The following is a 16806-nucleotide window of genomic DNA, read 5'->3' as shown; positions in this document are numbered from 1 at the left end:
CTCCTCTGATGCTGTATGTTGTTTGAATGAGAAGCTCAGCTCTTAAGGGAGTATCATAATTCCTTTCTGTATCCTGCTTAGACCATTTCTGATGACCAGTGCCCATCTGGTAGTGTTGTGTATGGAAGTGATAACTTTCTGATGGCTCCTTTTTAAAAACCAAAACAAAAAATGTACAGCCTGGACCCGACATCAATTTGCAATGTTTCAGGTGGTTGCTGAGACATCAACTCAGTCTTATGCAGAAGAACAAGAACAGCAAGCTTCGGTCCAGGAAATACAAGAACTGAAAGAGTCCCTCAGCCAGGCTGAGGTAAAGACAAAAGCTCTGGAGAATCAGATTGAAAATTTACAGAAGGTAAGAAGAGAGCAATATTGTTAGTTTCTACATACGTTTTGAAAGCACTTCACAGGGTACAGTGAAGATTTGTTTGTAAAGTATGTGATCTGTCTCTATCTCTGTTGAAGGAGCTGGAATATTATACCACTGAGAACTTTTACTGCACCGGACCCTTGCTAGGACACGGTGTTCGGGATCCATGCGCGGTACCATGTTAATGCGGGGACTGCATTATAGCAGGGGCCACGTTACCATGGATCCCAATTTAAATATTTACATTTGGGATCCATTGCCATGACCGCGCTATATGCAACTCCATGATATAGCGATGAGCACTCTAGCGAGGGTCCACTGTATCTTAACTAAAGTGACTGGTTAGTATCTCAGCTAATTGGGCTGTGTTTTGTGTCTGACGCACTCACCACTTAGTTTTAAGGTAGCTTATTATAGCTGGTAGCTAAATTATCTACCTAAATTAAATTTATCTAAATTATCTAATTTTTTTTTTTCTGCAGACTATAGCAGAGAAAGAAAGTGAAGTCAGAAGTCTTCAGGAACAGATATCTCAGCTACAGTCAGAACTTTCTCGTCTTCATCAAGATTTGCAAGAGAGAACTACACAAGAAGAACAGCTCAGGCAACAGATAACTGAGAAGGAGGAGAAGACTAGAAAGACCCTGCTGGCTGCCAAGCAGAAAATTGCACAGTTAGCTGGTAAGCTATTCTACTCTGCCTTAAGGGTTTTCCATTTTTTTCATTGGTTTTATGGAAAAGCTTCCTGGGCTGAAACCCTGGAGAAAACGTGAACTTCTTGGGTAAACTTTAGCGAGAAATTAACTATGATGTAAACCATAAGTTTCTAAAATTAAACTTTGAATGTAGCTGTTCCTTTGGCAGGTTTTTCAGCTATATACAGTTAGTTATGTAGTGTTGGAAGCTGTAAAAATGTTTGACTTGGTATCAGTTAAAATGGCCAATAACTAATCTGAGTTACTTTAGATGAGTCAGAACATATTGTCCTTGCTTAGCACCCAGGTATTTATCTCACACAGCTTACCAGTACAAAGGACATTTCTTTCTTTCAGCAAGTTCAGTGTTAATCAGGAAGAAATGAAACCACTAGTTCCTGCTTTCTGATGGTTGGAGAAAACATATTGTCCTTCAATATTTCAAATTTACAGTTGTTAGCCTTATTTTCAAAAAATCACACAAGTTATCACTAAGAAATAGTTTTATCACCTACAATGTGTTAGTACACTTAGGTCTCTGCTTAAAGTACTTCATTAACTTATAAAAAAGCAAGCAGACTTTCGGTGCACAAAGACTTGGTAGGCAGTTTTACAGTGAAGAGACTGAATGCTTTGTTACTTGATTAGGTACAAAAGAACAGCTGACAAAAGAAAATGACGAGTGGAAACAAAAGAGTAGTGCATTAGAAGAGCAAAAGACTGAGTTGGAGGTGCGGATGAGTGCACTCAAATCACAGTATGAAGGTCGCATTTGCCGCCTGGAGAGAGAGCTAAGAGAGCAACAAGAGAGGCATCATGAACAGCGAGATGAGCCTCCAGAGTCTACTAATAAGGTAAGGTACAAGATATATGAAGCTTTTGTTAGCTGTATTACCATTTGTAGTGAAACAGAATAGTCTGTGTCTAACAATGTGTGGGCTTTGAGTTCACAGTAATGGAGCAGTTGTGAATTGGAAATTCAACAGACACAATTTCTTCCCATGGGCCTTCCAACCTTTTTAATCCCCAGAATAATGCAGCTGGAAACCCGAAACAGTACATACCACCTCCAGTTTCCCAAAGCAAGTTGGTCTTGGAAGGAAGAGAAGCAGCTCTTCAGAGCATTAGAAGTTAATAACAAAAAAATCGTTCTGTTCGGGTTCAAACTTTCCACTGCTAACAAAAGCATATAATTGTTTTACTGACTAGGTTTCACGACAGGAGCAGTTCAAACATTGCTCCTCTTGTTGGCTCTGTCTGCAGTCTTATTTGCATATACAATATGACAGGACTATTGTGCTAACACTTTGAGCTTGCATCCTGGTCCTAAAGTAAATGTAGTTTTTTTCCAATAGAACAGAATTAATCAGTATTCTTTTTGGCTGACTAAAAAAACTGCATTATCAAGGGTATCCCAGAAAATACTTGACTTTCTTGAGCAAGCTCAGAATATTTGAGAGTAAGTATGGAACTTCACCTGGTATTCTGCCAAATCTGTAGTTGAAACAATTGTGATTAAAGAGATCTGTCTACTGAAGCAGTAATCAAAATTGCGTTTTGGATTGTTTTATAGAGCCTGCTGGCTTAATATTTGGCTATGGAAGCATATAATTTACAAAAACACTTATGTCTAATAGGTTCCAGAACAGCAGAGGCAGATCACACTCAAATCTACTCCAGCTTCAGGTGAAAGAGGAATGTAAGTTACGGGTTCTTTTTTGTCCAATCGTTATGTCTATATTTTTTGTTTTGAACTGTAGGAATAAATTAAAGACTTTTGGAATTTAAGAATTTTTTAACAGATTTTGGAAGTTACTGACTGCTTAATGCTAACACTGAGCTATGGACTAACTGAATCTAACCAGTTAAGTCATTTACTGCTAAACTGTCACATTTAGATACACTGTGAACTTGAAATCTAGTCCATTTGAAAAACTATAAGCAGTTTCAGATACTACACCAGCCTGTGAAGATGTATAATCTTTATGGCCTATAATCTGACATTTCTGTTCTTAGAACAGTTTTGATCCCCGGTGTTCTTGTAACAATGGTACACATCTTTGATTTTTAAAATCCTGGTATCCCTTTGAAATGAAGTTCTGATCTTGAGAAGTGACTGTAAAAATCACTGGCCTCATTATTATTCAGCAGATATTCTCCCTCTGTATTGAGCCATATCAATTGACTTCAGTGACAAATATAAGACTGTGTCTACACTGTGCTGTCAGTGCTAAAACTTTAGTCATGCAGGGGTGTGAAAAAACATTCCTGAGAGACAAAAGTTTTAGCACTGAAAAGTGCCAGTATAGACAGTGATTTATCTCCAGGAGCTGCACAAATTTCCAGTTAATCACATCTATCGAGGATATGGGGTTGTGCACAGGGCATAATTTGCCCTGCAGAATAATCTCTTCTAGCGGAGATATGCAAGAATGGTAATTGTGAACAAAACTTCGAAGGTAGCTGTTGATTACAGAATCATAGGTATGTAGGGCTGGAAAAGACCTCAAGAAGTCTTTAAGTCCAGCCCCCTGCACTAAGGCAGGACCAGGTAAACCTTGACTATCCCTTCCCCCAGTTGTCTTTCTCTAGACATAAACATACCCAATTTTTTTAAACCTTTCCTCATAGGTCAGAATTTCTAAACATTTTATCATTATTGTTAGAACATAACAATGGCCATACTGGGTCAGACCAAAGGGCCATCTAGTCCAGTATGCTGTCTTCTGACAGTGGCCAATGCCAGGTGCCCCAGAAGCAATGAACATAACTGGTAATCATCAAGTGGTCTACCCCCTGTTGCCCATTCCCAGCTTTTGGCAAACAGAGGCTAGAGACACCATCTCTGCCCATCCTGGCTAATGGCCATTGATAGACTTATCCTCTATGAACTTATCTAGCTTTTTTTTGAACCCTGTTATAGTCTTGGACTTCACAACATCTTCTTGCAAAGAGTTCCACCGCTTGACTGTGTGTTGTGTGAAGAAATACTTCCTTTTGTTTGTTTTAAACCTGATGCCTATTAATTTCATTTGGTAACCCCTAGTTCTTGTGTTTTGAGAAGGAGTAAATAACACTTCCTTATTTACTTTCTCCCACCAGCCTTGATTTTATAGACCTCTATCATGTGCCCTCCCTCCCCCCCCGTCGTCTCTTTTCCAAGATGAAAAGTCTGAATCTTAATCTCTCCTGATATGGAAGCTGTTTCATGCTCCTAATAATTTTTATTGCCCTTTTCTGAACCTTTTCCAATTCCAGTACATCTTTTTTGTGATGGGGCGACCACATCTGCATGCAGTATTCAAGATGTGGGCGTACCATGGATTTATATAGAGGCAATATGACATTTTGTCATCTTATCTGTCCCTTTCTTAATGATCACCAACATGCTCTTAGCTTTTTTTCACTGCCGCTACACGTTGAGTGGATGTTTTCAGGGAACTATCCACAATGATGCCAAGATCTCTCTTGAGTGGTATCTGCTAATTTAGATCCCATCATTTTATATGTATAGTTGGGATTATATTTGCCAATGTGATTTATTTGCATTTATAAACATTGAATTTCATCAGCCATTTTGTTGCCCCGTCACCCAATTGTTGCTTTCCTCTGATCTCTCCAATTTATTCACATCTTTCCTAAAGTGTGGCACCCAGAACTGGACACTACTCTAGCTCAGTGCCGAGCAGAGCAGGACAATTACTTACCATGTCTTACATACGACAGTCCTGTTATTACACCCCAGAATGATATATAAACCTTTTTTGCAACTGCAGCCATTGTTGATTTTCAGTCTGTGATCCACTATAATTCCCAGTTACTTTTCATCAGAACTACCACCGAGCTAGTTATTTCCCATTTTGTATTTGTCATTTGATTTTTTTTCCTTCCTAAGTGTGGTACTTTGCACTTATCTTTATTGAATTTCATCTTGTTGATTTCAGTGCAATTCTCTAATTTTTCAAGGTTGGTTTTGAATTTTAATCCTGTTCCCCCAAATGCTTGCAATCCCTCCCAGCTTGTTGTCATCCTCAGTAATAAAAATATTGAATAGTACCAGACTCAGAGCTGCAGGATCCCTGTAGATATGCCCTCCCAGCTTGAGTATAGTCTTTCAACCAGTTATGCTCTCACCTTATAGCAATTTCATATAGACTACATTTCCTGAGTTTGCTTATGAGAATGTTGTGGTAACTGTGTCAAAAGCCGTATTAAAATTAAGATACATCATATACAGGTTCCCCCAATTCACTAGGCCAGTAATCCTGTGAAAGAAGGAAATTAGGTTGATTTGGCATGATTTGTTCTTGACAAATTCATGTTGTTTGTTCCTTATAATCCTCGTATCCCCTAAGTGCTTATGAATCGTTTAATAATTTGTCCCAGGTACTGAAGTTAGTCTGTCTGGTCTATAATTCCCCGGGTCATCTTTGTTCTCTTTTTTAATAAGTACTCTGCTACCTTTCTCCAGTCTTTTGGGACCTCAGCCATCCTCCTTGAGTTCTCAGATAATAATTGCTAACTGTTCCAAGAAAACTTCAGCTAGTTACTTAAGCTCTCTAGGATGAATTTCTTCTGGCCCGGTTGAATTTAATACATCTAACTTATACAAATATTCTTTAACCTGATCTTTCCCTATTTTGGCTTGCATTCTTCCATTCTTGTTGATAATATTACTTGTATTGAGTATCTGGTTACTACTCTTCTTTTTAGTGAAGACTGTAGCAGAATAGGCATTAGCCTATTCAAATGTCATCTCTTTTATTTCGTCTCCTTCCCCACTAAGTAGAAGCCTACACTTTCATCTTTCTCTTGTTCCAAATGTATCTGAAGAGCCGCTTCTTATTACCTTTTATGTCCCTTACTAATTGTAACTTATTTTGTGCTTTAACCTTTCTGAATTTGTTCATTCTTGCTTGTGCTATTCTTTCGTACTCCTGAGCAATTTGTCCATGTTTTCCCTTTTTGTAGGATTTCTTTTTGATTTTTCAGATAATTAAGAAGCTCCTAATGGGGAAACGTTGGCCTCTTACTATACTTCCTATCTTCCTTTGCATCAGGGTAGTTTGCCATTCTGCCTTTAATGTTGTGTCCTCCAGAAGTTGCCAACTCTCCTGTATCCCTTAGATTTTCTTCTCTTGGGACCCTGTCTTCCAGTTGTCTGTATTTGTTAATCTTCTTTTTGAAGTCCACCCCTCTTATTCTGCTGCCCTCACTCCTTCCTTTCTGTAGAATCATGAAATATATCATTTTATGATCACTTTCATCCATGTGGGCATCCCACCAAGTCTCTGTGATGCCAATTAAATAATAATTTAGCTTAGATACTAGTATTATGCCACGATCTGTTTTAAATGTTGTGAAATTTTTCTAAACCAACATTTGATATTGTGTTAGAAAACTGAATTTGATACACTTGTAAGTCTGACCCCAACTTTGTTAGCACAAATAAAACCAGTGTCCTATTTCCAGTGCTAGCACTTCAGATCCACCAACAGCAAATATTAAGCCAACGCCTGTTGTGTCAACTCCAAGTAAAGTGACTGCTACTGCCATACCTGGGAGTAAATCTACTCCAAGAGCAAGTATCCGTCCAATGGTTACTCCTGCTACAGTTACAAATCCAACCACTACTCCAACAGCCACAGTTATGCCTACAACACAGGTGGAAACCCAAGAAGGTAAGTGTTCTAAATAAAGGACAACTATCTAAATTAAACTAACCTTAAAAGGACACCTCTACCTTGAAATCAAGTCAATTTCAGAGTTAAATATAACATCTGATATTCTACCTGACCTTGAATCCCCTTGCTAATTTGTTGTTCTTTTATAGTTTTTAAAGCTTTAAATCAATTAACAGGTCATACATGCGAAACATTAAATCTCACTATCCACTGCTTTCTCAAGTGAAAAGTAATGTGAACTGTACTGGATAACGATAAGCCAATTAAAATGTGCTACCATTTGCTTTCCAGCTATGCAGTCAGAAGGACCAGTCGAGCATGTTCCAGTCTTTGGAAGCACAAGTGGATCTGTACGCTCCACCAGTCCTAATGTCCAGACATCTCTCTCTCAACCCATCTTAACTGTTCAGCAACAGACTCAAGCTACAGCTTTTGTGCAGCCCACTCAGCAAAGTCATCCTCAGATCGAGCCAGCGACTCAAGAGCCAGCCCCCACCATTGTGGAGGTTGTACAGAGCTCACAAATAGAAAGGCCCTCCACTTCCACAGCAGTGTTTGGTACAGGTTGGTTTCATTCTCTAAATCAATATAAAGGGCCTAATCTCATGGTGTGTCCAAGCCACTACAGATCCTCAATGAATCAGGCCATAATGCATATAATAGCAGCTCAAGGCTTTGTGTGCAAATTGTGGGGTAGGCTTTCAAAAAGACTGAGGTCTGGCATACCTTCTTGCACCTGCCAAAGTATTACCATTTAAAAAATGTGACTTAGCACACTTCTAAAAGGTATCCTAGATAAAACAAGAAGTGAATGTTCACATGTCTATTCAAACTAGAGCTGGATGTTAAATCTTGTTTGCTACAGAAAAAAGCAGGATCTCCCCTCATACGCGCCTCTATTTCCTCGATCTTGGTTTGGTATGAAGATTCAGAGTTTAATATAAAGGTTTGGCTCGAAACTTTATAAATGTCTACTGTAGGAAAGCAAACTAAATCAACTGAACTGAACAAATATTCTGTGATTGTACCTGTACTTGCTTCAATCCCATTTAGGCCTTAGATGGCAATTTTTAAAAAAATTAGATCTTACTGCTACACTGAGCACCTATCATTATAGATACTTCTGTTTGCAAAATTTATCCCCAAAAGTACCCCTTGTGACTATTTTTAGTTGCCTTTGCTGGTGCCTACGGAAACGTTCGCAACCACATTCTGTCAGGAACCAAACTCCTGAAAAACGAAAGAAAGAGCTGAAGCAAATAGAATGAGTTCAGTTGTGCCCTGAAGCTTAGATCTGGGTTCTGATGGACTTTGAATAGGGGCCAGTTTCACAGAGGGGAGCCTGCAGCTCAGAAAGCTCTGCTGCCAGTCCCGGTGTGTTCAACCCCAGGAGCAAATCGCAAGACATTCCTATCCAAGTGCCATGGTTGAGTATAGAGCAAGAGGCAGTCTCTCAGAGAGGAAGCTGAAATTATCTGGGTTTCTGCCAGTTTACTAAACCCTCTTTGTGTGCCATAATGCTCTTGAAAATAACACCGAGGACTCTTTCAAGTTTCAGCTACCCCAAGTTCTTCCTTGCCCAAGCGTCCACGAGAGGAGGAAGAGGATAGCACAGTAGAAAACTCGGAACAAATTTCAGAGGAAACAGTGGATATGCCTCTTCCAAAGAAACTGAGAAGCATACAGAGAGTTGGACCTGAGGTTTGTAAGAATGGAAATACTTCCAGTGAATTATTTTGTCCCGTCCAGGATTTGAGATTGGAATAAACTTTTGACAAGGAAACTGAAACAGGATCCTGTTGCAAAAGCTTTTAAAATTCTGTTGCTGGTAAAGTCAGTCGCCTTTTGTGAAATTGGTAATTCATAGAATATCAGGGTTGGAAGGGACCCCAGAAGGTCATCTAGTCCAACCCCCTGCTCAAAGCAGGACCAAGTCCCAGTTAAATCATCCCAGCCAGGGCTTTGTCAAGCAAACTCGTTACTAGTAGTTCTCAACCAGGGGTCCGAGGTCCCTGGGGGCGGGTCCGTGAGCAGGTGTTGGGGGGGTCCACTAAGCAGGGCTGGCACTACACTTGCTGGAGCCCAAGGCAGAAAGCCAAAGGCCCACCTCATTGGGCTGAAACCAGGGCCCTGAGCCCCACCACCTGGGGCTAAAGCTGAAGCCTGAGCAACAGATTCATGGGGGCCCCAGGCAATTGCCCTACTTGCTACTCCCTAACGCTGCCCCTGGCTTTTATATGTAGAAAACCAATTTTTGTGGCACAGGTGGGCCATGGAGTTTTTACGGCATGTTGTGGGGGGCCTTGGAAAGAAAAAGGTAGAAAACCCCTGCTCTATACCATTAGAATAGCCTACATCTTCCAACTAAAGCAAAAGTTATAGCATTTAACACAGGGGCTTTGTGTTAAAGAGTAGAATTTTTATTAGTTTAAGGGAAACACTGTTAACTTGAAATTCATGCGTCAAACTTAGCAGTATTTTGAATAGGCCTGAAAGGAGTGAGGTGGGTGTCAGGAAGGCAGGAGATGCAGAAATTGAAAATGAGCAATAAGCCCTGGGCAAGAGTTTTAGGAGTGTGGATAGAAAGAAGGCCAGTTCTTTGAATTATGGAGAAAGAAGCAGCAATATTTGGACATGGTCTGAATATTCAGATGTAGCGAGAAAATAGTTTCATATGACACCTATGAGGAGATGTCAGAAAAGCAGAAATATGAGCTTGGATGGAGAGAGGCTAGTCAGCAGTCACAAAGTAGGTATTGGGCATTGGTGTAAAAATGGTAGTTAAAATTGTCTGTCTGACTGGCTCTCTTATTATGAAAAATATATGGTTTTTCAGGAGGAAGTCACAGCAGAAGAAAGCACTGATGGTGAGGTAGAAACTCAAATTTACAATCAAGATTCTCAAGACTCCATTGGAGAAGTAAGCAAAAAAAAAAAAAAAATTAAAAAAAAATAATTAACTTTAATTGTAGCATGAACAGCCCTTCCCTGCAAATACCACTTTGGTGTTTTAACAATTGCTGCAGTTAGCATGGTATATCAATTTAGTTACTATTAGAAAGCATTTGTTGATGGTAACATCTTTGTGAAATGTAAGTCATAATTTAGAAATTTGTAATGGAAATCAGTTTGTAAAGATTATAACAATTTTTAGGGCTAGAAGTTTCATTCAGTGTATATTTAATTTTTATTGCGATTTTCACATACCTCCATAGATAGTACTTCACATTTTCAAAGAACTACATAAACATTAAGTACTACCACTGTATTACGTAGTAATTTTACTTACTGGGGAAACTGAGACATAGGGATTAAAGGAGTCAACATCAGAGCCAGGATTGGAGTTTGAGAGTTCTAAATTCTTAAATTTATTGCTTTGTCCCCACAGACTACACTTCGGTAGGAACAAACCAAGAAATTGAAGAATTTTTGGCTTTATGTTGCAGAAAGTTTCTGTGACAAATCGTTGAGCAGCTTTCAATCAGCAAGGAACTGGGATGGATCATAAGAGTGTAGGCAGTGAAGGCAATATCAGTAGTTCTGTTCAGTACCTTGGATTTTCCTTTGTATTTATTTAGGGCCAGATTTTTGGCTCTCCTGAAATAAGTAATTGAAATGTGAAGACAAAAAAATAGAATTAAATTTCTCTTCCTACTGCAAAGAAGTAATTCCATAACTCATACCTGCATCTGTCCTGATCGGACCTTACATTCTCATAGGGAGTGGATTTTCTCTAACCAGTGGAGAATACTGTGTCCCCAGAATCAGGGTTTTTTTCTGTAACTTTACACATGCAAAAGATGTTCAGAGGTTGACTCTCATTTAACCCCCAGATACCTCTACCTCCAAACTTCCTTGAATGACCTATTCTAGAACTCAAACATGATTACTGCAGTCCAATTAATTCTGTTGCTGAGCAATTAAATACGAACCAAGTCACTTAGTATGCAGAAATATCTAGAACTAGTTCTTGCACTTAACAGTCATGGGTGCTGAAATGTGAAAAAAATATTCTCAATCCAAAAAAAAAAGTGATTTCCAATATATGAAAATAGATGACTATTATCTGAACATCTTTATCCAGATTTAACAGTTCTTGTTCAAATTCTTTGAGGATTTTAATGAGCTGCAGTTTTTGCTGAATTAAACTAGAATGATGTACAACATTTTTAATAACTTTTTGTAGCTTGCTAGCCAAGTGATGGACCTAAAGGGTTTCATTCAGTCTGAAGTAGCAGCAGAGAAGCCTAGAGATAGTTTTCCATTGATACAGAAGAGAGAACTTTGCCAAAGGTCCTGGCTACATTTAATCTTTTTAGATGGGTGTGAAACTGGTTAGTGGCATGGTCAAATCCAGCCATACACACACACAACTGGATTAATACTCTGTTAATATCTGTGGCAACTAACGTTTTTCCATTTCCAGCAACAGATTCTGCTTCTGCTCTGATTGTCATCTCACCGCCAGTTTGGCATACTACTCTTTTGCACGTTGATGGGCTCCTCTAACAGAGCTGTTGTAATTGATTTGGCCAGTTCTCCTTTCTCCCAGCTGTATGTGTATTAGGGTACACCAGCGTACATTACACACACACTTCCAGCGAGGCTCTATTTACATATCCTCTGGGCACTTCTCCTTGTTCAAGCACTATGCCCAGATTGTCCCAGAACGCATCAATACAAACACAATTACCATCTTGGTAGGTGTTAATTCATGTAATTGCATGGTTTGTGGCCCCAACAAAAAGCAGCTGAGTGGACACAACAAAAATGTGATTGTTGCAACCAGTTAAGATGAGCGTCACAAACAGATTACAACAAAACAGATGTAGTGTAGAGTGGACCCAAATCTAATCTAGGTTCTGAACTGCGAGTGGTGACATAGCTGCTTTTAGCAGCACTCATGGAGGGATTTAAAAGTTAAATGGAATTGCAAATTGACTTAATATCTCCTGTGGCAAATATTTTTAAAAACACACATATGAAGTCTCACTTTTATTTTAGTAACTTTACTTTACCTTTTTAAGGGGGTTACCCAGGGAGAGTACGCTCCCATGGAAGATAGTGAAGAAACCTCTCAGTCCCTCCCAATAGATCTTGGACCTCTTCAGTCCGATCAACAGAATACCTCATCATCCCAGGATGGTCAGTCCAAGAGAGATGATGTCATTGTGATTGACAGCGATGACGAAGAGGATGATGATGAGGAAAATGAAGGAGAGCAAGAAGTATGTCTGGCTTATTTGTAGTTTATGATCATCAATATCTTTGTGCAAATAAACAGCTCATCCTGCACGTGGCTACCAAAAAGCAATTAAATGGTTTCTATTTTTAAAAAAGACAAACTCACAATTTACAAATGTCTGCTGTTTAACAATAAACATAGAAAAGCATATGCACTCTTAGAAGCTCTGTGTATCCATTTACCTGGCTTGAGCGGAAGTAAAACACTTTTTTCATTGATGCAGGAAGAACTAAGCACACAATTCCTGTTAATAGGAATTCTGCAGTTATTCATACAGCTGGACATTTAAATTTATTTACTCAACTCAGCTTGATTTTTGAACTGTTGTGAAGTTGACTGAAGCACTCATTTATATAATGAAATGCCTCTGCAAGCCAAGCTGTGGAGAGGTTTTCAGCACAGAAATAATTTTGAAGTAACTTTTTTAAAAAAAAAAACTCCTTTCCTTAAGTAAAATCCTCAGTATTTCTTGCTTCACTAAATAAATAAATAAATAAATAAACGAACCCCACAGAATATATCACACTGACATTACCAAATACCTTGAGTTTTTCTGCTATTAATATAACTTATTTATACAGGTTAAACCTCTCTAGTCTGACATTCTCAGGACCTGACTGGTGCCGAACCACTGGAGGTCAATGCAGAGTGCCAGCGGGTATCCATAGGCGTGGGAAGTAGGGATAATGGGGAGTGCTGCAGTACTCCCAGGCTTTGTGCCCAGCATGGCCCCCTCATCTGGGGATTCTGCTGTCACCCGGGGTCCCGGCCACTAGCCCCTCAGCCTAGGGGCTCCTATGCTGGCCCCAGGTCCCAGCCCGCCAGCCCCTCGCCCGGGGTCCCAGCCACCGGCTCCAGTTCCTCCGCCTCCCTCCCGGAGCTTGAATGCTGCAAATCAGCTGTTTGCAGTGCTCCGGAAGCACTGGGAGGGAGGAGGAGGAATTGGTAAATGCGGGGCTGCCAGCGCATCGGGGGAGAGGGAGGAGGTTGGCACTGGTGGATGCTCCACACCCATTAATTTTTCCAAATGGGTGCTCCAGCCCTGGAGTGCCCTGAGACCCCAGTTAGAATCCTGGCCTCATGATGCCAGATGCTGTACAAACATATACAATGAGAGAACTAGATTGAAGCAGGCATATCTTAATTAGTCAGTATATAAACTTTCTCATGCATCTTTGTCACTGCACATTACTCAAGGTGACAATAAAATTTTTCACTTGACCTGCAACAACATTTGAAGTTTGTATATGCCTACAAATGAATTCTGAACATCTCTAGAAAGAGACCTTTAGAGAAAATCTGTCTATTCATAGCACACTACAAAATGATTTAGCCATTCTCTAAAATGGCGATAATGATAGTAACCTCCTTTGTAAAGGGCTTTGAGATCTATAGTTGAAAAGTATTGTATAAGAGCTAGATATTATTCTTTTGAGCTTTTCCTAAAGCTGTGTTATGTTACATTTGTAGGATTATGAAGATGAGGAAGAGGAGGATGAAGATGATGATGAAGATACAGGAATGGGGGATGAAGGTGATGATAGTAATGAAGGAACCGGGAGTGCTGATGGAAATGATGGATATGAAGCCGATGATGCTGAGGTAAGAGTAGCAACCTTTTGTAGGCATATGCGATCTCCTGAGATAATTGTGATGTTACAGCTTGTTCCTATTGTAATCCACATGTTGAGAAAGGAAAACCTTAATTTGAGTTGATCCAAGTAAATTGGATTTTGTGGTTAGGTGATAAATATAGTTCATGTTGCAACTGGTTTTCTTCTTGAGTAAAAAACTTTTCAATGTGTGGAAAGGTTGGATAATAAGTACAGGGCACAGCGTAAGTTTTGTAATACTAGACTATGGTAGCTGTGAAGCTAGCCTAGTGTAACTCTTAACAACAAATGTTTATTAGTTGAAACATATTGAACGAATGATATTTTGATATAGATAGGTTTTAAAACTTGTGTAAATGTATACATGGTTGTTCTTTACAACTATGTATGGTATATAAAATTTCTTAAGTTTTCACAGATATCATCTTTCCTATATTAGCTTTTTCTGTTCTCTTTCAGTTATTGGCCTGGGTAGGGTTTTGCACTGAATCACTGTTTTATGAATTTTTAGGGTGCTGATGGTACAGATCCTTGTACAGAAACTGAAGAGAGCATGGGAGGCGGAGAAAGCAACCAGAGAGCAGCAGACTCTCAAAACAGTGGTACAATTAATCTCTGCTATCTCTAAAGTCCTCTGGTTATGAGGGGGGACGTGTGCAAGCCTTTTGAGTTCTTTCTGTTAAAACATGTATTTTTGAATTTGAGTTGGAAAAGATAGGTTTACTGGAGCACACTTTGGGGTGTGCGCCATAAAATTCCATAAGATAACTAGCACTGGGTGTATTCAATATTTGTATGGAAAACATTACTTGCAGAAAGAGCTGTTGATGATTCAGTAGATGATCCTCTTCCCTCTGAGTCATGGGTGAACAATTTGCCTATCATGGTGCTAATTGGTTCTTTAACTTGTAGACATGCTGTCTTTCAAATGACTTTTTAAATCCTGGCACTGTTCAGTTGTCACTGTTGGTCAATTACCGCTTTTTCAAAGTGTAGAAATGTCTGCTATAGCATGTTAATCTGATTTTCAGTTTTGGTATATGTTCTGTAAATTTTTATTACAGCTTCATCTCAAACTGCTCATGCTTCACGATTGATTCCATTTGGGTGGTGGGTGAAGTGATCCCATATTCTCTATAAAGTATTACAGTGTACATCAATTTTTTAAATTTGTCATACTTTTGTCATTGCAACTAGAGTACTGCCTGAATTACTCTGGTCATAGATTTGTGGAGTAAAGTGTTTTTATTGTGTGATATTTCCTTGCATTTTAGGCGAAGGAAGCACAAGTGCTCCAGAGTCAACTTTCTCTCATGAAAGTTCAAGAGAACAGCAGCCAACATCTGCCTCAGAGAGGCAGGCTCCTCGGCCACCTCAGTCACCACGCAGACCACCACATCCTCTACCGCCACGACTGACTATTCATGCTCCACCCCAGGAACTGGGACCACCAGTACAGGTAGGAAATCACTCAATGCTTTAGAAAATTAAGGGAACTACTTAATTATGTAGCTTTTTGTAAATAAGGTGTTAGTCCAGTGTATTTGGTCCAACTGTATTACTTTTATATGGTATTTTACAAAAAGGAAACATACAGATATTAGTTGAAACAGCTGAGCAAATTAACTAACTTAAATTTCTCATCTCTTGAAATATGGCAGTGATTTTACTTACTAGTTGTACAAGTGAAATGACCATTCAAAGCAGTAAGGCAATAGTGATGGGTGTGTATCTTGAAATGATTATACCAGCACTGTTTCAGTTAATACTTGTCAGTATTTCCACTCTAAAAGCAGTTTTTGAGCAGGCTATAACTCAGCAGGATCTGGCTCAGATTTTTATTAAATATTCTTTGTCCAGATGCAGGTGTGGCATAAGGAAACTCCCACTGTCTTCTCAGCTAACCTTTTTGTGCCTAATGCCTCACATGTGAGCTGTATGTGACACTTTAAGATTCTACAGAATTTTAAGCTTTCATTTAAAAAAAGAAAAGGAGGACTTGTGGCACCTTAGAGACTAACAAATTTATTTGAGCATAAGCTTTCGTGAGCTACAGCTCACTTCATTGGATGCCGTAGCTCATGAAAGCTTATGCTCAAATAAATGTGTTTAGTCTCTAAGGTGCTGCAAGTACTCCTTTTCTTTTTGCGGATACAGACTAACACGGCTGCTACTCCTGAAACCTGTCATTTAAAAAAAGAAAGTTTTACCCTTATGGTTGCAAAAAGAAACCTCCGGATGGTGAGCTAATTCTTTACAGCCCCCTTGTTCTGAGAAGTGTGCACTGTTCCAATTTATTTCTATGTCTGAACCATAATGACAGTTTACATGTCAACATTGTTAACTATTCCACTTTACCAGAAACTTGAGCTAACATGTTTATATTTCCTGGTTGGACCTGGTTGTGGGTAAGGAAGGTTGGAAAATGGATGTTTTTAAAAGCATAGTGCTACACAGATGAGTCCTGCAGTGTCACAGGATCTCTCCTTGATTTTCAATGCATGAGCCTACCCCATGCATGATGTGTGGAAAATCTTGCTGCTAGTGAGGACAGAGACAATGATTTCTCCTGCACTTTCGCCATCTCTTAAAAATCAGGGTTCTTCTCAATGTAGCCTGATGGGGAGCTGAATTGGAAACACAAATTGCAGAGTGGGAAGAGGAGCAAGGTACATATAACAATACCTTCCAAATTTCAAATCATTTCTGCCCCAAGAAAGAACAGATAAAAAAGAAGAATGGAGAAAAAATAAAGACCAAAAAAACAAAGTGCAGAGAGAAAAAAGTAGCACACAAGGAAGGATGGGATAGATAGGAGAACGGGGAAAGAATGGAGAAAGAAGACAACAGCATTCATGGTTGGAAGTTGAAGCTAGACAAATTCAGGCTGGAAATAAGGCATATGTTTTTAATGGTAAGAGTAATTCATCATTGGAACCATTTATCAATAGTTGTGGTGGAGTCTCCATCGCTAGCAATTTTTAAGTCAAGATTGAATTTTTTTTTTTAAAGATATGCTTTAGGAATTATTTTGGAGAAATTCTGTGTCCTATGTTATACAGGGCAGATAGATGATCATAATGGTCCTTTCTGGCCTTGGAATCTATGAATCTGTATGGGACCTTGCATATTTTATTACACTGAGAAATGTTGAATGCAGCTGTCAGTAATCTTCTACTCAGTCTGCCTTAACTAG

At 39.3% G+C, this 16806-nt stretch overlaps 1 protein-coding gene across 7 annotated transcripts in view; it reads left to right on the top strand.

Moving 5' to 3' along the window:
- The window catches only part of TPR (translocated promoter region, nuclear basket protein), a 72257-nt gene that overhangs the window by 42812 nt on the left and 12639 nt on the right, over positions 1–16806 (top strand). For all 7 annotated transcript variants that reach the window (XR_006273717.1, XM_038414202.2, XM_038414200.2 and 4 more), the window contains exons 32-43: positions 212–358; positions 856–1054; positions 1717–1922; positions 2706–2767; positions 6541–6749; positions 7044–7316; positions 8305–8453; positions 9589–9672; positions 11780–11980; positions 13468–13599; positions 14122–14212; positions 14885–15069. Coding sequence is in view for 6 of the 7 variants with exons in the window: in XM_038414202.2 (XP_038270130.1) it covers positions 212–358; positions 856–1054; positions 1717–1922; positions 2706–2767; positions 6541–6749; positions 7044–7316; positions 8305–8453; positions 9589–9672; positions 11780–11980; positions 13468–13599; positions 14122–14212; positions 14885–15069 (1938 nt within the window). In the remaining variant the exon portion in view is untranslated. The remainder of the gene's footprint in view (positions 1–211; positions 359–855; positions 1055–1716; positions 1923–2705; positions 2768–6540; positions 6750–7043; positions 7317–8304; positions 8454–9588; positions 9673–11779; positions 11981–13467; positions 13600–14121; positions 14213–14884; positions 15070–16806) is intronic.

This window comes from Dermochelys coriacea, chromosome 8, assembly GCF_009764565.3.
Source record: "Dermochelys coriacea isolate rDerCor1 chromosome 8, rDerCor1.pri.v4, whole genome shotgun sequence".
In the NCBI taxonomy this organism is placed as follows: Eukaryota; Metazoa; Chordata; order Testudines; family Dermochelyidae; genus Dermochelys; species Dermochelys coriacea.
The sequence above is the reverse complement of the archived record's forward strand: the minus strand, read 5'-3'. Positions and strand labels throughout refer to the sequence as shown.